General features: G+C 52.5%; 7 protein-coding genes across 7 annotated transcripts; 3 read left to right on the top strand and 4 right to left on the bottom strand.

Annotated features, from left to right (window-relative positions):
• Positions 1-481: 481 nt before the first annotated feature.
• PG994_001832 (Cellobiose dehydrogenase) lies at positions 482-2162 on the bottom strand (the record flags this gene model as incomplete). The annotated part of the gene is made up of 4 exons (XM_066853241.1): positions 482-1034; positions 1087-1589; positions 1658-1827; positions 1886-2162. 4 exons carry the CDS (start codon positions 2160-2162, stop codon positions 482-484), a joined length of 1503 nt encoding a protein of 500 aa, XP_066721382.1.
• A 2583-nt stretch (positions 2163-4745) lies between these two features.
• PG994_001831 (uncharacterized protein) lies at positions 4746-6296 on the top strand (the record flags this gene model as incomplete). Its single annotated transcript, XM_066853240.1, has 3 exons — positions 4746-4910; positions 4979-5521; positions 5778-6296. The coding sequence occupies 3 exons, from the start codon at positions 4746-4748 to the stop codon at positions 6294-6296; spliced, it is 1227 nt and encodes a 408-aa protein (XP_066721381.1).
• A 1242-nt stretch (positions 6297-7538) lies between these two features.
• On the top strand, positions 7539-8030 carry PG994_001830 (uncharacterized protein; the record flags this gene model as incomplete). Its single annotated transcript, XM_066853239.1, has 1 exon — positions 7539-8030. One exon carries the CDS (start codon positions 7539-7541, stop codon positions 8028-8030), a length of 492 nt encoding a protein of 163 aa, XP_066721380.1.
• Positions 8031-8936: 906 nt separating this feature from the next.
• Positions 8937-9719, bottom strand: PG994_001829 (Snf7 family protein; the record flags this gene model as incomplete). Its single annotated transcript, XM_066853238.1, has 2 exons — positions 8937-9572; positions 9672-9719. The coding sequence occupies 2 exons, from the start codon at positions 9717-9719 to the stop codon at positions 8937-8939; spliced, it is 684 nt and encodes a 227-aa protein (XP_066721379.1).
• Positions 9720-11048: 1329 nt separating this feature from the next.
• PG994_001828 (uncharacterized protein) lies at positions 11049-12027 on the top strand (the record flags this gene model as incomplete). The annotated part of the gene is made up of 5 exons (XM_066853237.1): positions 11049-11076; positions 11259-11387; positions 11444-11653; positions 11732-11752; positions 11852-12027. The coding sequence occupies 5 exons, from the start codon at positions 11049-11051 to the stop codon at positions 12025-12027; spliced, it is 564 nt and encodes a 187-aa protein (XP_066721378.1).
• Positions 12028-13781: 1754 nt separating this feature from the next.
• PG994_001827 (uncharacterized protein) lies at positions 13782-16082 on the bottom strand (the record flags this gene model as incomplete). Its single annotated transcript, XM_066853236.1, has 7 exons — positions 13782-14150; positions 14244-14696; positions 14738-14997; positions 15049-15321; positions 15525-15835; positions 15897-16001; positions 16057-16082. The coding sequence occupies 7 exons, from the start codon at positions 16080-16082 to the stop codon at positions 13782-13784; spliced, it is 1797 nt and encodes a 598-aa protein (XP_066721377.1).
• A 2783-nt stretch (positions 16083-18865) lies between these two features.
• Positions 18866-20880, bottom strand: PG994_001826 (uncharacterized protein; the record flags this gene model as incomplete). Its single annotated transcript, XM_066853235.1, has 3 exons — positions 18866-19633; positions 19693-20448; positions 20503-20880. The coding sequence occupies 3 exons, from the start codon at positions 20878-20880 to the stop codon at positions 18866-18868; spliced, it is 1902 nt and encodes a 633-aa protein (XP_066721376.1).
• Between the last annotated feature and the right edge of the window lie 1400 nt (positions 20881-22280).

Genomic DNA, 22280 nt, shown 5'->3' with positions numbered 1-22280 from the left:
TAGACTCTAGACTTATAGCAACAAACTAAAAGCGCTACTATCTCGATTGCCGGAAATGGTGGTGTTAGGTTATATCATAACCCCTTGCTTCCAGTTGAGTCAAATGGATAGGAACCTGATACTTTTATATCGACATCTTGACCGGTACCAAACGCTCCAAGAACCAATGCCTGTTGTACCTGGAAAGCAAATTTCACTTGGTCATGCTGTTGATGCAGGTGCGAAGAAAAAACCAGGATTGGCTCAAAACCATTACTATAATTATCAAATAACGAATGGGTATCAAATCTATATACAGTAGAGCCTTTGATCCAAACTAAAGGCGATAGCTGAGCCGCTTCATTATATACACATTATTTCGCGACATCAGCTTACTTCATAAGAGCCAATTACTCTCTCTCATCAGCTTATTTCATAAGAGCCAACATTCGCTCGGCACCCTTCTCGCCAGCCACCATGGCGCCGAACTGGGGGTTGACGGTCAGGGCGCGATGATGGACGCGTCGATGACGTGGATGTTCTGGGTGCCGATGACCGTGGCGTCGGCGTCGACGCACTTGCCGATGCGGCACGAGCTGGACCAGTGGTTGACGGCGCCGACGGCGTAGTCCGAGGGCGTCGTGATGTACTTCTGGATCTCCGCGACGGTCCAGTTCTGGTTCATGTTCAGGGGCGTCAGGCCCTCCTTGGCGGGCTGGTCGGGCGTCGAGGCGGGCAGGGCCTGGAAGATGTTGTAGATGAACTTGGCGATGTCGTTGGCATCGCGGGGATCCTTGTAGTAGATGCCCTCGCTGGCTCCGGGAACGAACTTGCCGTCGTTGGAAAGGACGACACGACCGTCAGTGGCCATACCCGAAGTACCGTAGACGTTCAGGGTGATGGTATGGTTGTCGGTGAACTCCCCGTGTCCGGTGGATGCGATGGTACCCTGGCAGCCACCCTTCGTGCCATCCTCGTGATCGATGAAGCCCCAGAAGACCGAGCTCTGCGACGCAAAAGCGTAGGTGCCGCTGCGAGACTTGATGTAGTCCTCCCTTGTCCTCTTCGGAAGGAGAATCGTAGCTGTAGGTCTCAGCCTTAACGGACGGGCTGGACATCTGGATGAAGGTGTTGGGGTTGTCGAACAAGCCTTCTCCAACAGCAGGCTGAGGAACCCAGTTGGCAACGGTGTAAGGTGTGAAGTTGGCGGCGGCCATACGGACCAGAGTATCCATGGGGCCGATACCAGAGTGCATAAGGAGACCAGGCGATGCGAGAGCACCGGCAGAGAGGACAACACGGCCTCCAGTGGCAGCCGAGATCTCCACAGTCTTGCCGTCGACAATTGCCGTGACACCGCTGGCCTTACCGGCAACATGGTTGATATACTTGACGCGGGCGCCAGTCTGGAGACGGAAGTTGCTTCGCTTCAGAGCAGACTGCAGGTAAGTCCTGGTGGAACCGCCACGCTGACCGTCGATATAGTTGTACTCGGTACGTCCGAAAACATTGTCCTTGTTGTTGTACTCATCATTGATACCGACGTCCTTGAAACCGGCGCCATCGACGATCCACTCCTTGGCAGCATCGAAAGCGGTCTCAAGATAGTACTTCCATCGGTCGAGCATTGAGTGATCGCGGGTTGCCGGGCAAGCAGACGCTGCGTAGCATCCTTGACATCAGCACTCTTCCAGCCATCTGGGTGGAAGTCGTCCCAATCGGAATCCGGAGGTTGGAAGTACAAGCCAGCGTTGATGGCACTGTTACCACCGACGGTGCAAGCCCCGTAACCCCCAATGATGTCGGAGTCGCAGATCATGTCGGAGGGATTACTGAAAATGGTGCTGTCTATAACAAAAGTCAGCACAATGGACAGACTCAAACGGTGCCTGATTGCCAAACTTACACAAGCCGGGAACATCGACTCTGCTAAGGCCGGTCCCGTCCAACCAGGCTGGCTTCTCCTCACCACCGGTGATACTATATGAGGCACCTCCCAGCTCGAGAAGCAGTGTCTTCTTGCCTGCCTCGCTCAGCCTGTCGGCGACAATGATGCCGGCAGTACCGGCACCGACGATGATGGCATCGTACTTCTGCGTGGTCCAGTCGCCAGTAGCAGGCAAGGCGGCGCCAAGAACGGCGAGATTCAGGAACTGAAGGAGGGTGTTAGAAGAGGACCTCATGGTGGGCAACGAGTGTGATGTTGAAGAGCGTGTGGCAAAGTAAAAGGCGTCCTGATCAGGAGGATGGCCTTGCTACATATCTTCAACGCCAGCTGCTCCCCGCTCCTAGTCCTTGGTACGACGACAAAACTCGGGGTCTGTACACTCTGCCGGATTTGTGCCTAACAATTCTCCGAATACTACCAACTCGCACTCAGCTCGTACTTACAGAATCATGCCTGCAGGGTTGTCATGCCGAACCAGGTATGGATATATGACGGCTGGATCCATTCAGCTAAGACCGGCACATGCCCATGTGTTCGCCCTATTTACTAGTAGGCTCGTATAGGTGAGCCAGGGCAGAACGTGGGTTTTGCGTGCGATGGATACAGAACCAGCCCAATAACACCCATCAGCTATTGAATAAAGCCATGGCATGACAACCGTGGTAAGCGAAGAGCCAACCACCAAGGTCGCTCGTTCATCAGCTGTTGATGGGAGCTGCAGTGGTCAGCGTTGGCAAAGACGAGTCCTGATCTTGGTCCGGGTTGACTGATAGCCATAAGATAGACGGAATTGGATTCCGATGCTATGGGGAAGTAGCGCAGACCGACAGGGAGTCGGATCCCCTCTTGCCCTGGTCGTACATGGTCCTTGATGCAGAAGCAAATTGGCAGGTAGGGCTAGGAACGAAATTACCAAGAGATCCGACAGCGCAATTGTCACCAGAAATCTCTGCCGGGGAGAGCCGTGGGCACAGTAGGGAGCGTTAGTGGAGTCGAACCATCTGCGAACTGCCAGTGAACTGCTAGCGAACTACCGGCGTGTCCTAGCTTTCGACGGGGCCGAAGGGGCAGGCTGATATAAAATATTACCTACAATACGAGAAAAGAGGAAAGATTGAGTTAAAAAAAGAAGCACAAAGTGGGTAGTATGGATAGTCGCTCGCGGCAATGCGGCCCTCGCTTTCGTGTCTCTCGTGTCTGCGACTCCTGAAAGGGATCGCATCTCTTCACCGTAACGGCAAAGATCGTGCAAACGCGGATGCACGTTCACGGGGACAGAAGCACTGGGTGCTGTTTTGGGAGTTAAAAGGAGACAGGAGTTAATGGCTGGGTTGGCGGAGGGCAGTGCTCCTGCCAATGCGACCCGAACACTCGGTGCCGCACATTGCCGAGCTTGGCGGCGCTCACTAATATCAACATGACCTCACCTTCCCAAGGACTATCTTGTTTATCTCTCGGAATTCTGTGCAGAATATCAATGGCAGAATCCAAACCGCTGCCTAGTACACGAAATTGATTGCCCTTGACTACTTGCGGCTTCGTCGAAGTAGCTAGGGCTGTTGGTCTGTCAATGCAAATGCAGGGGCGCGGGGCGCGGCTAGAGGCGAACTAAACGCCATTACGGACTATGAAGTCATAAGAGCATAGAAGTCCGAGATGATCCAAGCATGGCCTCTGCTTATTAGCGCCATAGACGAGAGAGGCGATTGATATGCAAGCAATTGAATGGTATTGGCTATGTGCAGCCAATTCTTCCCAGATTCTACGCGAGGTTATGAGATAAGTCAAGACGATGCCGCAGTGTCCCGTCCTTGATGGGGCGTACTTCCATGGTTGCTTCTTTATATGCCTTCGTCAAGTGATTGGATGGCAGTGCCAACAAGCAGCAAGTGGCCTTAAGTACGGATAGAAGTAAAGTCTATAGCCATTGGCCACCTGCCTGCATGTGGTGCATTGTTTGTTTACCGTCGCATGCAAGCCAGGCAACTCGCACGTCTGCACAGAAAGCAGGTTTGGTGGGACGCCACAAACCCGTGATGTTGGATATACAGTAATAGGCACACTCCGAATAATGAGAAAGAGCCTACGTCCTACTTCCTGAGTACCAATTGGCTATTGCTCAAGGCATTTTTCTTCTGCTAGTGGACTTCGCGCTAGGAGACTGGCCAGAAGACTGCCTCCCCTACTTAGCCAAGGTTGTGTAACGGTCGTATGGATTAAGACACCCGCGTGAGAGATCTCGGCCAGCTGCAGCGATTGCCCTCCAGAACGAGGCGCGGGCAGGCGGGATAGGAAAGGAAAGGATGGCGTCTTGGTGATACCAATCATATAGTCCAGAGCCTGCAGGGGTTGGGCGCGGGGCACGCAGAAGGGTCCAAGCCACGTTGCCCGTCTCACCCAGTTCAGACTCAACACTCCCCGAAGTAAGGCTCGACTTCTTGAGCGTGTGTCTTAAGCCCGGGTCTTGTCTTGTTCCATTCCATCTTTGCAGAGTCACGGGGAGATTCTCGAATGATTGCCCTTGATTCCTGCAAAACTGTTCCCGTCCCTCTCGCCCCATCCCGCGGCTTCTCTATGCAGTCAGCAACGATATAAGCTTGTGGAGCTACTATGTCGATTCTCAGCCCATTCAGCTTACAGGGTCAGATGGATTGGCTTGTCGGCCACTGTAACGTCATCGCCCGTCCAGCCGCAGGCTATCCTCCAGAGCACGCTGCCTCCCAGGGCGAATGCGGCCAATCACATAATATATACCCAACCGGGCTTCCTCCACCCCAGGAGGGAATGGGGAAGGTGCGGTTTGACACGTTGATCCACCATGTCCGCGCCAGAACAGTCTACTAGTATCGCGGCGCCCAGGTGGGCGTCCAGCGATGACTGGGATGTTTATCGAGGAACCATCACGCATTTGTACGAGGTCGAAGACATGACACTGGAGAAGGTGATAAATAGCATGCTTAACAAGCATGGCTTCCCTCGCAACGTACGTCTTCTGGCTGATTTTTTTGGTCTTGAAGTTGGTCCAGGCTGACCTCAAAGGGAAGAAAAAAGATGTATAAGGCCAGGTTCAAGAGATGGGGTCTGCAGAAGAACTTGCGATATGAACAAGTCTCGCAGCTGCTTCAGCAGGACCAGACCGACGAGCCGGCGCCCGAATCTACGCCACAGGTCTTGATCGAGGGCCGGAAAGTCGACCCTCGCAGGGTCAAGACATATCTACGCCGGACAAAACGTCCAGGCTTGAAGGCGTCCTCCGGTACAGGCCGCGTGGCCAAGATGGCCAGTTCCGTGTCCCGATTAACGCCACCGCCCGAGCCAAGCATAATGTCCACGCCGGATGCCATTCGTCTTCCGGAGGAGTGCATGTGGGTCTTGAGAGACTGGGTCACAGCTTCGTTCCAGGGAGGGCTATGGGACACCAGCGGCACGGTCAAGAATTACGAGTACACATACCAACTCATTTTCTGGAACAACGCTTTAAGCCAGATTCGCACAGAGCTGCAGGGAGGCCAAACTGCCCAAGCGTTCCAGAAATTCGGTCAATGTCTTGACCAATACAAACAGTTTTTGAAAGACGAAGACCCTCGTCTATTTGTATATACATATCTCGTTATATGTCGCTTATTCGTCGATCATCCGGACCTGGCCAAATCCTTAGTTGGGTACATCCACGAACTATGTAAGATTATAAATGGCAACTTTCATCCCCTGAGCCGTGTAATGGAGAAGATCCGGCGCATGAAGCCAAACCAGGTACAGGAGTACGCCCAGCACTTCATCATGTCGTACCTCGACAGTATGGCTAGCCAGCGGCCAGACTGTACTCATTTTGCGATGGAGAACCTAACAGCTCCGGTCCAGGCTCCTGACCTCACTTGCGGACGAAGGTTTGATTGATCGACAGACGGCCATAGCAAAGTGCCACGCGGTACTCAGAGATATCGACAAGCGGCCAGGACTGAGTTGGACGTCAATATATGCCGGCTTGCAGCAGACCATGGCCTACTTCGTGAAGAAACGAGCGCAAGCAGCTGGGGCCTCTGATCAGGTACCTGCTGCTCTGCAGCGGTTCGCCCACCTGGAGCAGTGGTACCTCTATCTCGCCTTCAAGACGTCGACGGATGGAACCAACCGCGCCGGGATGATGGCGGCGGCCGACAAGCTAACCAGGATCCCGATGCAGGATTTGGACATGCGAGGCAGGCAGGCTTGGATGCTGGCTGACTTGGAGGCACAACTGCGGCGCTTGAACATCTCGAACGCAGCCAAAGACGTCAGCCGAAGTTATTCTCGGGTACTCGACGAGGTCCTGGAGAGCGAGAAAGCGAAAGCAGCAACATCGAATCTAGGGAAACCTGCTTTGAAGTAAGTAGCTCGGGCATGGTAATGATGACAATGAAAACAAAACATATCTATGAAGGAATTCCCGACCCTGAAAAGGGGCATCCCGACGATAACAAGACCGCATCCAACGGGCATAACCATCTTGACGCCGATCACGGCTTAGAGTCGGGTTGATGCTGAAGAGTCTGTTGAACAGCCGGGGATGATAACAAAGAGGGGTTTTTATGTGAGGCTGCATTTTGATCCATCATCAGCTTCTGCTGGGATACAACGCCTTGAACATTCCATCAACCACCTATTTTGTTTTTGCTTGCTGTGGTGAGTGCCGGCTGCATCACAGCTATGCCCAGGCGCATTGGGTCAGGGCAGCTCGGTAAAGCATGTACGATAAATTCTCTCCTACGGTGGCACACAGGGACATAAGTAGGAACCACTCACGCTCTACTCCTACGGACGATTAATGGCAAATAACAAGCATATGGCGGGTGGCGTACACGCAACGGGCAAGGGTGCGACATCTTCTGGAGACATCTGATCCGTGGGATTCGTGCTAATGCGGTAATATGGTTTATCAGCTGTATGTTGATTTATAATTTCGCCCAGTTCTGGCGATATGATATGCTCGATGGCGCGTGGCTGCCACGACGCTCCTGTTCGCCAGTGCGTGGCTCGGCAAATCCTGTCATTGTGAAGGAAGAACCTTATTCACGCAGTGACTAAGCAGTACTTGCCCGAGTTCCCTCCTACAAACCCGTACGTCGTGATGCCATTTAAATGTTTCTATGATATAATATCAAATAAATGTTGGATAATTTGTAGCTGGTGCGGCCGCAGATACAGTTTAATAAGTAAGGTACACGTAAATAGGGGCTCAAACCACGACCATTCTATACTCGGGTCCACTGTAGTAGCCTTGAACTATAAAAGTTATGACAGTTCCCTCGCGCTTGGCCTATTCTTATCACGACCATACTTTCACCGTGGCGAGCTCCTGGCTTCGTCATCGTGCCACTGCCCAAAGCGCGGCCGATGAGAATGCAAGATGAAGATAAAAAGGGAGATGAGCCCGCCAGACCTAAGAACCAAGCAGTAAGAACCGGATATATCACACGGCATCTCTTTCAAATCACAAGTCTCGACAGCACTCTAAGTTCCCAAAATAAATATCCCTTGAACCATTGCATTACATCACCGTACCAACTCCACCAAAATGCATTTCTCCCAGACCGCCCTTTTTGTCACTTCCCTCCTCCATACCACCGCCACCATGGCCCAAGACTGCAAACGCGACGCGCCCACCCCCGCCGCCGTAGTCGCCCGCCAGGCGACCGCCACCGACGACACCACCATCATCAGCGGCAGCGCGGAGCCGAGCGACTGCAGCTCGCTGCAGCAGTCGCTGCTCAGCGTGATGCCGACGCCGCCGGCGCTGCTGAGCTCGATCGTGGCGTCGGTCGTGATGCCCGCGACCACGGTAACCGACATCTGCGGCGCGTCGGTGGCGTCGACGGCGACGTCGGCCTGGACCGCCTACAACCTGGTCTACTACGACTTCTTCAGCGCGCGCCGGAGCGAGATCCTCTCGCTCGCGACCAAGTGCCCCGGCACGGAGCTGCCTGCCGTCGCCACCAGCAGCCTCGACTCGGTCCTCGCCGCCTACTCGACCTTCTCGGCCTCCGGCTGCGGCCGCAAGGAGGTCGTCGCGACGGGGACTGGCGGCTCGGCCAATGCGGCGGGGCCCAGGAGACGGGGGCTGTGAACTTGATGGTTGCTGCTGCCATGGGCGTTGCTGGGGCCGTCGTTGCGTTGTAGGTGGACGACTGCGGTTAGCAAAATCAAAGGGGGTAGGCAATGCATGTGGAAAACACGTACAGGGAGAAATGATTATTGATGATGAGGGGTAATATTTTCTTGTTGTTTTAGATTTCCTTCGGTAGTTAGTAACGACTCGTTCAGCTTCACGAGATAGGTAGATTTGTTTTTTTCCCCTGCCACTTGCTGGTACATAGGCAGTTAATGTACACCGTCTTCGAGAACATGGTTTCTCGAGCTTCGTTCACAATCCAAAGGAATTGGCGCCTTGCCGTTCCCATTAAGTCAAAAGTTGCATAGGATTTGCTTATAGAGGGTATAGAACTCGCCAATGGCAATACCTTTCAACTAGCCAGACTCTGTAGACGTTCTGGAAGCACTGCTGCCAACTTTTCAGCAGTTTGAAGCACAGTGCTGAATGCCCGTTGAAAGTGCCTCTTAACCGGAATATATATCATGTTCTTCATTCCTGGTTGCCATCTACTCCTCGCAAGCCACGCGAAGCTAACAGGCTAGTAGATTGCTGCTGAAGTGGACATTCTTTTTGAATGAGCTCAGCGGACTTATCCCAATAATGTATAGAGCAACGTTTGTCACTCTAACAGGTCTTGACCCCCTCAAGGCTCCCGGGCTCGCCTGGGTGGTACGAGCTTGGCTGTTAATAAGGTCGTGCTCATTCACGCTTCTTGCCTCATATTCTTGTGTATGAGAACATCAATTCGATAGGAATACCGTACTTGACCAACACCGAGCCACAAAACTCCGTTTACATAGGCCAATATACGAGGATGTTAGACCCGATAGACAACGCCCAACGCCAACCCAAGCAAAGTATCCAGTGCAGACAGGGCGGTTAACTCCTTAAAGCCTCGAGTCTGTTCCTCATCTGCATCATAGCCTCCTGATCCTCCTCTTCCTCCTCGGCCGCCACCGGCTCCTGCGCAATTGGGGCGCTGGGCAGAGTGCCCGTCTTCTCCATCTTCCCCTCGAGAATCTCACCGAGCACCTTGTCGACCTCGCCCTCGGCCTCGTCCTCTTCGTCCTCAAACAGGCCGTCCTCGGGGAGGGTGTCGCTCACCATATCCTCGATGACGCCGGCCTTGATGAGCTCGACGCTCAACTCCTGCATGGTGCCGGCCAGCTCGGGCAGGCGGATGAGGCGGTTGACGTCCTTCATGATGCCGACGCTGGCCTTGATGGAACCCTCGATCTTGCGCACGGCAAAGGCCTCGTTGACCTGCATCTGGACGCTGTTGAGTTGGGCCTTGGACGTGGTGAGGCGCGCCGACGTCTTGCGCACCCGTATCAGCTCGCGGGCGAAATCGCGGGCCTCCTTGGCGGCCTGCTTCTGCTGGCTCGGATTCCGTTGGCCGCGTCGGTCGGCAGCCACTATGTAGTTTTTGGTTTTGATCTCGGCGGCTTTCACTGAATTGATGTCGCGGTCGAGTCTGCGGATGTTGGAGCGAATGAGGGCGTTGCATTTGCGCATCTATTCAGACCGACGTTAGATGGTGATTCGCTTTGGAGTTCGTCTACTGCTTCACGTGTACAGCTGGCCCCCACGGGAAAGGAGAGGGAGATGGCGTACTTGGGCATTGGGGTCCGGCTTCACGAACAAAGCCTTGAGACTCTCCATGATGGAGAGTCGGCTGCGGTAATTGCGCAGCGCAGTCGGAGAATAGGAGAGTTACGAAGGGTGGTGCTGAGGCCGAGGCTCTCTGTCTCTTGTCTCGCTCTCAAATGCGGTGCCTGGCAGCGACAGTCGCGATACGGTTATCGATGTAGGCAGGCGCGGGCTGTGGTATCATGCGCAGTATGCGGGATGGCAATTGCGTATTCGGGACTGCGACATCTGACGTGTGACGTTTGGTTGGTTGAGTACAACAGGATCAAATGTTAGGTAACCTTTTAGCTGCCTATCTGGACTTGGTTAAGTGCCAAGGCTGGCCCATTCATATCCGACCATTGGCCCAGTGCGGTGCGGTCGGTGGTCGGCCAGCCAAAGATAACCTTAAGAGGTCCAGGCACGTCGCTCGTCGATGAGCGAATGATGGATAGGTACCTACTTACATAGTACCCCGCCATGGGGGTTTTGTTTCGCGTGTGTGTATCTAACGAGACAACCCAAGAAACAGACAGGCTGCACAAGTGAAATATAGGCGGAAGAGTACGTCTATCTGGTTCTAGGTTAGGTGTTGTCTGGTAACTGTTGGCGAAACGGCTGGCTTGTGAATGGGCAGTGCTCCAGTCAATCTGTTTCTCGCTGCCAAGTACCCATGTACATGGTTCACTGTTGGAGATACCCTGGCTGCCTGGGCGCCTGGAGGTCCCGCTCAGCCCTGTCACGCCGCGGCTTCTTGGGCCTTCTGAGAAGTTCTATGTGACGACGGATCGGCTTTTGGGGGAAAAGACAATTGGACCCCTCATCGGCCTGCAAACCGCAGTGCAAGCTAACTGCAAAAAGAGAGAGCCTCACAAACTCTGGGCAGGACACACACACACACCAAACACAGCGCCGCAGAGACTGACCGCAATATTGATTTGATTGACTGAGCCAGAGTGATTCGATCGCCTTCTGCAGACCTGCACAAACCGCCCTCCCAACACCTTCTCCCTCTTTTTTGCCGTGTTGGTTAAACAAGAGACCGACTGCTTCGAAAACCAACTTCCACCTTTTTCCATCTTTGTTGATTAGATTGGGTATTTTTAGCCTAGGCCCTTCTTCCCCGTTCCCCGTCTCCAGTCCAGTGACAGTGACGAGCTTCTCAATTTGCGCCCTGATTCGCCCCGCGCTTGTTCTACAACGGCCTTGTTTCCGACCTTGACCTTCTGCGTCAAGCTTCATTCCCCAACCTACCCATCCTGAAGTCGCATCTTTCTTCCGCGCCAATCTGACTTCCTCCGCCTTTTCTCACTTCCACTTCACGATACCCCAGATCTATCTCCTCCTACACACATAGTCACAATGTCTCAAGATATGTTGACCCCCCAAGGTACGTTGTTCCATGGCCCTTCGATTCCCCCACCCTCTCCGCGATTCTGCTGCTGCTCCGTCGGCTTTCAGCGCAGCTACCCATGCCTTGCATAGCTTGACTCGTAGCTCTCTCAGCTGCCACATTGCCGTACCATGCTCGTCTGTTATTTGCTTGGCTGACTCAATTTTGGCTACAAACAGTCCTCTGGGCCCAGCGCTCATCCAACACGGATCCCGAGAAGAACTTCATCTACCTCACCATTGTTGTCCCCGATGTGAAGAAGGACAACCTCAAGCTGGACCTCAAGTCCGACAGCTTGAACTTCCAGGGTCTCTCCAACACCAAGAAGGCCACCTATCACCTCGAGCTCGCCTTCTTCGGCGAGATCGACATGTCGAGAACAGCAAGATTAACCACACCTCGCGCAACATCGAGATCAAGCTGCGCAAGAAGGAGCTCAAGGAGGAGTACTGGCCGCGCCTGCTCAAGGAGTCCAAGAAGCTGCAATTCCTCAAGACCGACTTCGACAAGTGGGTCGATGAGGACGAGCAGAACGAGGCTCCCGAGGAGGACTTCTCCAACTTCGGTGGTATGGGTAAGTAAAATCCCACTCGGCATGACCGCGCCTGAACTTCGCACTTCTTGGAACTGTTCGCTAATATTCTTTCTTTAGGAGGCATGCCCGGTATGGGTGGTACGTAAAATCCTGGGTTCCTGCGCACTCGAGCCTGACATTCTGTGGAACTGCACACCGTTTTATGAAATCGCATACTGACATACATTGTGTGAACAGGTGCCGGTGGTGGCGACTTTGGAGGCATCGACTTCTCCAAGCTCGGTGGTGGTGCCGCTCCTATGGGTGAGGAGGAAGAGGACGAGGACGAGGAGGAAGATGACGACGATATGCCCGCTCTGGAGGGAGAGGAGGACGCCTCTGCCGATAAGGGCAAGACGCCTGCCGCCGCTTAAAGGCTGCCACAAGCCATATTGACTATGTGTCCCCAATCATGCCAGGGAGATATGAAGACCATGTCTGGTACTCAATCACCACCTGGTAGCTCACTTCGGCGTACTAGAGCAGAATCGCAAAAAGGCAACCTGTCATATATACAATGGTTGTATTTGTTTTTGGCAGTGATTTCGGGTCGTTTGGCGAAGTTGGCAAGTAAGGGGTTTTGCTCTGGCATATGAATTGAGGAATTTCAAAACAAAGCGGCATCCGGCTTCGATACAGCCTTGATAAATGTGTGTGTACACGGTAATGGACTACTTTCTCTGTGGTCGAAAGCTGTTTATTTCAGCCACGCTAGGGGATTTGCAACACAGTTCCAGACATACCAGGTGGCTCAATTCTGACAGCTACCTCACGTAAAACAAGCCAGTGTCCTTTCGGTCAACGAGCAGTCATTATACGATGTGTATTGTAAGATCCAAGCTCGGGTCCTGTGTACTACCTAATATGAGGGCCTGTTCACGTCATCCTCTTGCCCGGATGTGTCACTGCTCTCCAATATCTCGGTACTTACCTTTTTATATGTCGTATCAATGTGAACCCAGTCTCTTTGGAAGTTGAGGCAAACGGGCATCAATTTCTTGAAGATGCTCGTGGGGGGGAGGAGGGGCCATTGCTAGCCGGCAAGTGATCCTCTCCTCTCTCCTATTGAGCTTGTTTCTCTCATAGCTTAACCGAAGAAATCCTTAGTGCAACTAGAGAGAAAGCGAGGCGCCGTCCAAATCAGATCTCTAACCAGGACTGGCGGCGAATATAGAGTCACTTGAATTTTAGGGGAGACTCGGCTCGCGCTGAATTTGTGTTAGGGGGAGGGGAATGAGAGGATTCTCAAGTCCTCTTGTAACGATCAAAGAGTATGTATATGCATGTGTGTGCGTGCTCCCTCCTTTTTCTCTCTCTTTTTCATCCTCTCTTGGCCTGAGATGACCTCGGGAAACCGAGAAGTATAAAATAAAAGTTTGACAAAAAGGGCAAGTAACTAACTGGTTGCACGGTTGCACGCACTTCAGTGGCAACCTATGTAGTCTATAATAACAGCTGGTTCTCCCCATGTAGGAGTGCAGATACTGTTGATGTACTCAGGAGAGAAGCCAATGTAGATACAGGTTCACGACTCAAGAAGGATCAAACAGGAGGCCAGCGGCGTAACACTCGTCGTTCTCCTGTCGAAGGCTAGGTGACCACTGATGAGAGACATCTGTTCTTGAGCTTACATGTTTCAACGCGATGGGAACTTTTCTTCGCAAGCCCATGGCTATCTGTGGAGGTTGAGCTGCGAGGCTGCTCAAGTCTCTCGTAAATGGTTGTTATGTAGGCCGCTGCTGTGTCTGTTCTGTCTCTCATCACTTATAAAGTGATACTCTTGATAAGAACGGGAATTCACGAGGTACAGGCCATGCCAGCGAGTCAAAATGGGATTGTCTACATGTAGATTCTCTATCGAGGCAAAGAAGGGTTTATTTCAGAAAGCAAACGAATGGTATCAGAATGAGAAAGGACCAATACTTCCACCATGGCTTTTCTGAGATCCCCTTGAGATAGGCATGCTGGCTACTAGCGACTTGCAGCATCCCAGAATAGAACGCACGATTGAACTCTACCCAGAGCCAGCCATTATGAAACCATATTTTCTTACTTTCTTTCACCAGTTGTAACACCGATGGCAAAACAGAATATACGCTGGTTGACGAAGAGGCGATGAAACAGAGGCTTATATATCAACACCCGTGGCCGTGGTAGCCTTCTCATCGCCCTCGTGATGTGTCGAGACGTTCTTGTTGTTCTGGGCCGCCCTCGACTCGGTATAGCCTCCAGTGAGCCTCGTTTGCGACAAGTCGGAGCCGTGACTCGGGCGGTCAAAGTGGTAGAGCGGCTCCAGGTTGGCATCCTTTTGGAAGAGGACCCAGCGCTTGAAGTACCAGGGAGCCCACTTGGTCGTGTTGTAGTGGATGAAGGTCTTGGTTGGCACGGCGAACACGTAGTCGAGCTCCTCGAGTGTGCGCTGCTTCGTCTCGGGTAGGAAGAGGAAGATCATGAAGAAAGCTACCACGTTGAAGCCCGCATACAGACCGAAGGCACCCTGAAACACAGAATGTATTAGCAACGTTTGCTCCCACAGAAGACTAGATAGGGGTGGCGCCTGATGAGGCTGGAATCATGCGCTTTAACTTACCACGACACCCAGCGTGGCCAAGATCTTTGGGAAAGTGATTGACAATACAGCTGCCCAGAAGAGACAGGTAGCAACAGCCCAAGCCATGCCGACTTCTCTGTGCGATAAAGGGAAGACTTCGGCACTGTACGTGAAAGGCACCGGGCCTTCGCCAGGAGAGTAGAAAGCCGCGAAGATGTAAATGAACAAGGCAACAAGCCCAAGATGCGCGCCCCCTGTTCCAGGAATGAGACTACAGAGCCCAGCGGCGAGCAGGGACCATGCCATGTTCGGGAAGGTGAATAGCAGTAGCGAACGACGACCAAAGGTGTCAATGGTCCAGATAGCGGGCCATGCAAAGACGAAGTTGACCAGACCGAAGCCGAACGAAGCGAGCAAGGCAGTGTATTCATCGGTCCCGGCATCTACGAACACCGTGGACGAATAAAATACAATAATGTTAATGCCGCACATCTGCTGGCCAATCATAACCACGAAGGAGGCTAGGGTCGCACGTCGTATACGGGGACCGTGAACAGTTCAATGAGGCGACCGACGTAGGTCGAACCATGGATGGCCTCACGCTCTACCAGAAGCTGTGCGTGGATAGAATTGAGATCACGAGCTGCCTGGATAGGATGGTTTCGCAGTCTGATAAGTGATTTGTAGGCATCCTTGTACCGGTTCTTCTTCATGAACCAACGCGGCGATTCGGGGCAGAAAGGGATTAAAAGACACAATGGGATTGCCGGGATGAATGCAGATCCGATTTGCACTGAGTAAGGATATTAGCAACTGCAAAAGCTACCGACATGAGGATACTTACGCCTCCATGCAATGTTGGGGACTCTGCCGACTATAAGATTGGCACAAACTCCCAGGAGAATACCAAAGGCAGTCCACATTTGCCAGCACATGACAAGGGCTCCTCGAATAGCTGCTGGGCTGTTCTCGGCGGCATAGATAGGTACAGTCGAAGCCTTGAAGCCCATGCCAATACCCAGGAGAAGTCTCGTGATCAAGAGCTGCTCCCAATTCTGAGTGAGTGCACCACCGATCGGCGTAATCAAGCAGATAACTGCAGACAGAAAGATGGTCCCTGATGAGTGTTAGTAACAGAACCAGCTGTAATTGAATAGACCGGCTAAGAACAACCCACATTTGCGACCCAAGTAGTTGTTCAAGGGATCCGAGATCCAGCAGCCAATGAAGGCAGAGCCAACATAGGGGCAGAGTTGATGAGCCCGAGCAAGAAAACAGAGCGGTCATCTTTCCCGCCTATGCCGAATTCCTGAGGGAAACTCAGATTCGCGCCATTGCTGCCTTCTTGATCCCATCCCTGGACGGCGGCGCCTATGGAACAAGTGATGATGGTGAGGTAGAGCAGCTTGGGCACACGCCACTTGTGGAGAATCTCTTGGTACAGCGCGTCCTTCTGCGTCTGGTCCAGGGCATACTCGCCGTCAATGGCTTCAAAGTTCAGGGAATCCTGAGCGACGAGGGCGCCCTGGCGAATGACGTGAAGGTGCTCGGTCAGGCCCTGCTCCTCTGCGAGCTTGGTGACGTTGGCCAGGAGTTCGCCTCGAGGAATGCCAGCGAGGGGATTCGAGATCCTGGCCCATTATGTTAGCCACAACGTGGGATACCCCCGCTTAAAATGTACGGAGATCCTACTTTGCGTTGATGTTTTGGTTGATGTCGGCCACTGCGACCAAGTTTCGGCGTCCCTTCTCTGCCTCCCCGCCAGCTTCGTAGGGTGGAGGAGCTGCCGGCGACAAGCTGACAGGTATGTGAGTACAAGCAGCTCTTGTGGGACAGTATTCCATTGACTTACGCCGGAGCTGGTTCGATGTCGGCCATCTTGTGCGCACTTGCGAATCTTCTACCGGAGAACAGGTATTTAGGTCTGAGGAAGAGTGAATCGAGAGTGAGGTTGTTCTGCTTCACCGAATCCAATGGAAGGAACCCGCAGAGCGTGGTGAAGTTGGTAAATAATGGAACTTTGCCAAATCCAGGGTAAACACACCCGACGGCTGGTTGATACGCAACTACGATGAAAAGAAAAATTCAAGTCCTGAAAGTCCTGAGCGCGCGCGTCTGAATGGTGCGGGAGAACTCCAGCTCTTGTATCCAGCACGAGGAGCTGTGAGTCAATACAATACGTCTGGTGTAGGTCGGGCAGGCATTCAACACCGTAGGATTTAGGACTAAAACTGATCAACAGAAGCCACTACTCGAGGCACCATAAGCAGAAACTACATGTAACTACCTTCAGCTTTTCAAGTCCAGCTCAGTGAGTGATATGCCTTACTGCAGCCGATCAGGGTCCTAACATAGAGGATGCTGGCATGGAAGTGCTTGGTGTCGCCATCCTATGCCACTCGCCAATACCCTATCTACCCAAATGGAGCTAGGGATGTACATAGCTCGTTAATAACCCTGTAATCCCATGGCATTCTTTGGCTTTTCACGAAATGATCACAATATCTTAGCTACATCTATACCAATTACGGAAGCTGCGAAGGGCCCCGATTTGATAGGGCGGGCTGTGTGGTAGACAGACACACCACATATTGTCTACACCTCGTTTGGGCGATGACCACCTGATCAACAACATAAGTGTAGTCAGCCTGACGAGGTTTGGGGAGAGCAACTTCGGGCCGAGCTCATTGTGCGTGGGAGGCTTCTCAGCCTGGCCGGCTTGGAGACGTTCCTGCCTCGCAAAGCGATCTTCATTTGGTTGTGAGACTACTGTGGTCAGCCACACGCGTACACACGGTTGAGCCCAAGCGGATACGGATTCGGGCGGCATTGTCTAAGATGGTGGCGGACGCTGTGTTCGACTTAGCAGGGAGGGGTGAAGTATAGCTACATTCATCCCTAAGTAGTCAATGATGGAGAGGCGAAGAGCCCATGTTTTTAGACGACAATGGCATCCGTATTGCAAAGACTAATAAATAAGGCTTACCTAGCAGTATGTAGCCTTTGCTGCGGGACAAGTAACCTCTGCTCCGGACCTATCACTTCTTGGATATGAAGCAACACCTGGTGCTGTGTTTTGTTTTTATTTGATCTATCTTATATAGCTTGGATGGGTACTTACTTATATGTACATCGCAATGTCCATTGCTGGACTTCGAGCATGGAGAGTAATTTGAACGAGTCTGTGGAATTCCGACTGTCAGAAAAGCAGAGAGCTAATCTCCGTCCCGAGTGCTGTAATCCGACTATATGCCATGTAGGCGAGGCCATCGGCTGACTTGAGGTTGGCGGGGTTATGAAGTGTGTGTTGGTATGGCACCACCTCGTCTTGTGAGCGTTGTCGTTGGTGTCGTTGTCGTTTCGGCTCCGGAGCAAGTAACGGCTCCCAATAGATTGGGTCGAGGCAAAGAAGAGACGAACCTTGGAGACGGTGCCGTCGTCCATCATTACCCCTTGGGCCGTAGTCAAGTCGGCCGGGAGTTCGAATAAGGATCAAATAAGCCTTACTAGCTTCTTGGTGCGGGTCTTGGAGGAAGCTTGTTGTTGCAGCCCACGAGCTTCTTACATATGGGCCCCTTTCCACGTCAACGACATGTAGTACTACAAGTAGTCCCATTCCCCACGAGGAGGGGGTGGGGGTATCGTCAGTAGCGGCATCCCCGCACTTTACTTCCAGCCCAGGCCTTTCAAATGGCTGTGGCATGATGTTGATTGGAAGGAGGCATGTATCCGTAGAGTTCCTAGGATTTGTGACGCTTGTGGCCTTGGTCAAACAACACGAAAGGACACTTGTATGTATCAATTATCCAGGATGCTGCTGAGATAGAGTCCAGTCCAGTTGTTCAATGGGTAAGCTTCCCCCGCCCTGCCCCGCACTCGGTAATCAATGATGATGGTTGCTTTCATGTTTTCTTCTCACCCCCATGCATACATCGCTACAGGGGTATTGCAGCTTGCAGACGGCATGGCCGATGATTGTCCTTGCAGAAATCCTGTCCTCGACACCCCGTTTGCTCGCATTGTTGGGCTGACTATGTATACAACTGACCTCGAGCTAGACCTGACCTCTTGGTCGAACTCTCGGTGTAATGCTCGTGCTATACCACGTATTGTCCCAAAGCTGAAAAGTTGACATTCAGTTCGGCCGGAGTCTAGATCCCAAGCAATGCAGGGCCCTGGATTTGTCGTATCATATCGGTAATAAATGGGAGTAAGTGGACTCCCGATCTTTCTCCGGCCCAGAAGCGCCATGTATCATTAACAGTACCCGATCTGTCAGATCTAATGCCCATACATAGAGCCAAAATGGTTCCAATATTCAATGCATGACTTTAATGGTATGCACATGTATATACCCACTGGTCACGCATGCGGGCATGTCACATCGTAAGCTGACGGGAAAGCTGTTACGCAAGCCATTGGTGCGACCCTTCAAAGGCAGCAGGTAGCCAAGTCGGCCTGTTCTGTTCATTTTCTTCTCTATCATATGGGCTTACAGAATTCAAAAGAAAAACAAGGCGTCAGAGAGCCCATCGAGTACAAGTATAGGGTATCATATAGCATATAATGCTCATGGTGAAAACAAAATCATGGCCACACCCGAAGGCCAACTTATCCACCCCCTTTCTAGGCCCTTTTTTGGGTTTGGGGCAGTCCTGCAATCAGGCTGCGCTTCCTTTTCTCACGGCTTCAAACACCTTAACACGCAAATCTGTAACCTGATCGATGTTCGCCCTTTGCTGATACAGCAGCTCCTGGTACTTCTGTTTCCAGAACTCCGCGGTATCCTCCTCTGCCTCGACAGTACTCGCCTGGCCAGAGTTCTTCTCTCCGTGTCGTCTTTCTTTCTGCCAGGTGTCATGGGGCAGAGTCTCGTTCAATGTATAATCACTAATCAGGGCTCCATATTGGATATACCATCGGCATAGATATTTGTTGTACTCGGGTCCTGTTTCGATCCGTTTGATGGACGGGCGATTTTTCGATCGAAGCAGGCAGCCACCCATAACGGCCGACACGTTGAGCAGGAATACCTCAGCGCTAGGCGCCTCCTTCGCCATGCCATTTATGATATGTTTTGCCAGGGCCAAGGCTTCGTCCACGCCACAGGAGGCGATCTTGTTGTCGTTTGCATCATACCAGTCGGAAATGAGAATATCCGACACGAACCAACTCTCCACTATGGCGATGTTTTCCCTATCTCCTCCAGGATGTTCAAATACGATCGGTGGTTTGTTAACCGCGTGCGAATCCGCACTAGGTACGGTGGCGACACCTTCTGGGCGTGCTGGGATACCCAGGGTGGGCCATATGGTCTCTGCCTCCAGTGACCGTATCGTACTATCCCCGTTGTTATGGTTGTGGTTGGCGTCAAATGCTGGAGGTGGAGGCGTGGCAAGGCGTACCGAGCCTCCAACTCGCTCCGGGACCTGAAGAGACAGCCGACCGGGACGAGTAGTGCGCGATGCTTGAGACGACATCGATTCACTCGGTACCGAGGTAGGGGCCGGAGCTGAGGTGGGGCCTTGTTGTGACGGAATACGATAGTTGGAGTTATGGCGGATTGCGCAGACTCGGGAATACCATTGTCAACCATCAACCCCTGAGACGATCGATCCACATCCGCACTTGCCGGAGGCGTGCCTTCACTGATACGATTGATGGGCGGCCGACCACGTGTCTTGCCCCCTGTACCTGCACCACCACTCCTCCAGGCAGAGGAAACGACCTTGGCGCCGTGCCGTCTACTGAGCAATTTCGCTCTCGAAGGCGTAAGCGCCGAGCGCGGTTCATCTGCCCAGAATCTGCCGTTGACTGGAGTCATGGCAGACTGCGGATAAGCACTGAGCGGCGTTTGTGACACATCATGGTTCCAGGTCGAATTGGGCCCAGGCAAAATGCTGGATCTCAGTTGGTCGGGCGGTGGGAACATGAAGGTGCGGCCGCCATCAGGATGGGCAGTCCATGGTTCAGTAGCCCTGGTCTCACCACTCAGGGGAGGGGAAAGCTTGGGTCTCTGGGATGGAGACTTGTTCAAGTCATCCTCGGGCTTTCTTCTACCACGCCTCGGGCGGATCTGAGGTAGTAAGGCGCGCAAAGCCATGTCATCCTCGGCAGCCACGCCATCTCGGCCTCCTTCGCAGATCGGATCTGGGTCTGCAGGAATCTGAGTCCAATAGACGTGTTCACTCCGTCCGATCAAGTAATCAAAGAATGCGTCTAGATGCATCGAGTGCATCCATCGCTGCCTTGGTCAGCTTGATGTTTCTGGCCGTCGCGAGCACAGTGGGTTGCTTACCTTGAATCTCACGGCATACTGCTGTATTTTCTGCGAGCTCTGGCCCTTGTCCTGATCAGGTGGCGTGACGCCTAGTCTCAAGGCCAGCTCAGCCCAGGTCTTGAGCTCCTTCGTCTCGAGCTGGCTGATGAGCTCATACAGAGTGAATGTGCTGAATGTTTTGCCATCACTCTTGGGCGGGGCCCGAAACGACTCCCTCAGAGCCCCCGTGTCCGTCTCCAAGGGAACTGCCGGGTTACAGTGGAGAATGAAGTTGACATAGGCGTCTTCTATGGTCGTTTCTGTTACTCTTTTGTCTGGCAAGGCAGGTCTAGTGCCTACGGCTCGGGGGGATACAATAGTGATAGTGGAAGGTGTTGCCGGATGACTTGTATTCATTGTGACAGCCATCGGAGAAGACACCTTTGACTTATAGGGAATCAAGGGCTCTTGGTAAGCGTTGTTTAGATGGTGGATGAGGGGAGGTGCTGGTCTGGTTGCTGATGCGAGATGTATGTATGATCCAGGAGCGTAGTCCTCGCTGAGCCGCAAACAGCAAATTGACAACTTGCATTCAGAACACCTCAAGAGAGGCACGACCAAGGTGAGCTCGAGCAATCATCGCATTTTTTGGTGGTAAATCAAGGTCATGCTGTCTCGCGGGCTGTTGTAAGTGACATGTCCAATATCCAATGCAGCTCGATGATCAAACGCGTAGTAAGCTAACACGGTGGGGGGGTGTGTTTTGGTTTAAGGAGGGGGAGGCAGGCAGTTAAGAGGATAATCAGAGAGCGACAACGGGTTGGACGAAGATGTCGAGAGAGAGACTGGCGACTGTATATTCTGCAAGCTGCTGCACGAGGTATGGAGCTGTTGTGGCTATGGCATGGCACGGCATGGAGCACCCGTTAATTGGGGTCGACGATGGTGAAGGAGCCGTTTTCTATTTTGGGGACATGGGAAACCCCAGCCACTCCCGTTTGGGCGACGTTGTAGTTTCTATTTTTACACACCCGACGCATGTGACTTGACTCTAGTGAGGAAAACCGCCAGGCACACAAAGCAAGGAGATGTTCCATTGCAAATGACATGATTCCGCAAATGCAACACGATAGATTGTTGTTTCAGATTATATATTTCGAGGTAGCCGTGGCGCCCTGTTTGTTGCTTTGTACGGAGTATAGTGCGCGTCGTTCGTTTGCTCAGAGTCGACACGCCGCTATTTGATGTCTTCCGATATATCCCTTACGTATGACCTAGCTCTATTAACCCCGTATACGAGATATGATAGTGTGAAAGGGGTAGAACATCAGAGATTGTGTCTGCTTGTTCTGAAGACTCGGAAAGCGATCTCGATTACCTACTTAGGTAGACAGTTGGATAGCTGAGATCGTGTGAAGAAATGATAGGTTAGTGACTACGTGGGACGCGTTGAGAAGCAGACAGGCAGACAGGTATGCCACGAACACGGGCCGCCCCGAAGTGTTGTATGATGACCGCATATGTAAGGACCGACCAGGTAGAACTCCTCAGAATTCATACCATGAGAAGGTCAATCCAGACTCTCTTGCTTTGGAGGGAATAATAGAGGTATGCTTATGTCAGTACGTACTGTAGGAAGGCTTATATAAATTGCAGCCGATGAGTAATTCCTTGCAGGTCATGTAGCTCGGCGGGCTCAGCATTCCCTACCCTAAGATCAAAGTAGATAACCGCTCGGTAGATTGAACAGCTGGAGATCTCTCGTAAAAAAGGACATGTGAAAGCAGCTCCACGCGGTATGAAACGCTTTCCCCCCA

This window comes from Apiospora phragmitis (assembly GCF_038363925.1).
Source record: "Apiospora phragmitis strain CBS 135458 chromosome Unknown utg000002l:1.0-5516284.0:1.0-5523493.0, whole genome shotgun sequence".
Classification (NCBI taxonomy): Eukaryota; Fungi; Ascomycota; class Sordariomycetes; order Amphisphaeriales; family Apiosporaceae; genus Apiospora; species Apiospora phragmitis.
The sequence above is the reverse complement of the archived record's forward strand: the minus strand, read 5'-3'. Positions and strand labels throughout refer to the sequence as shown.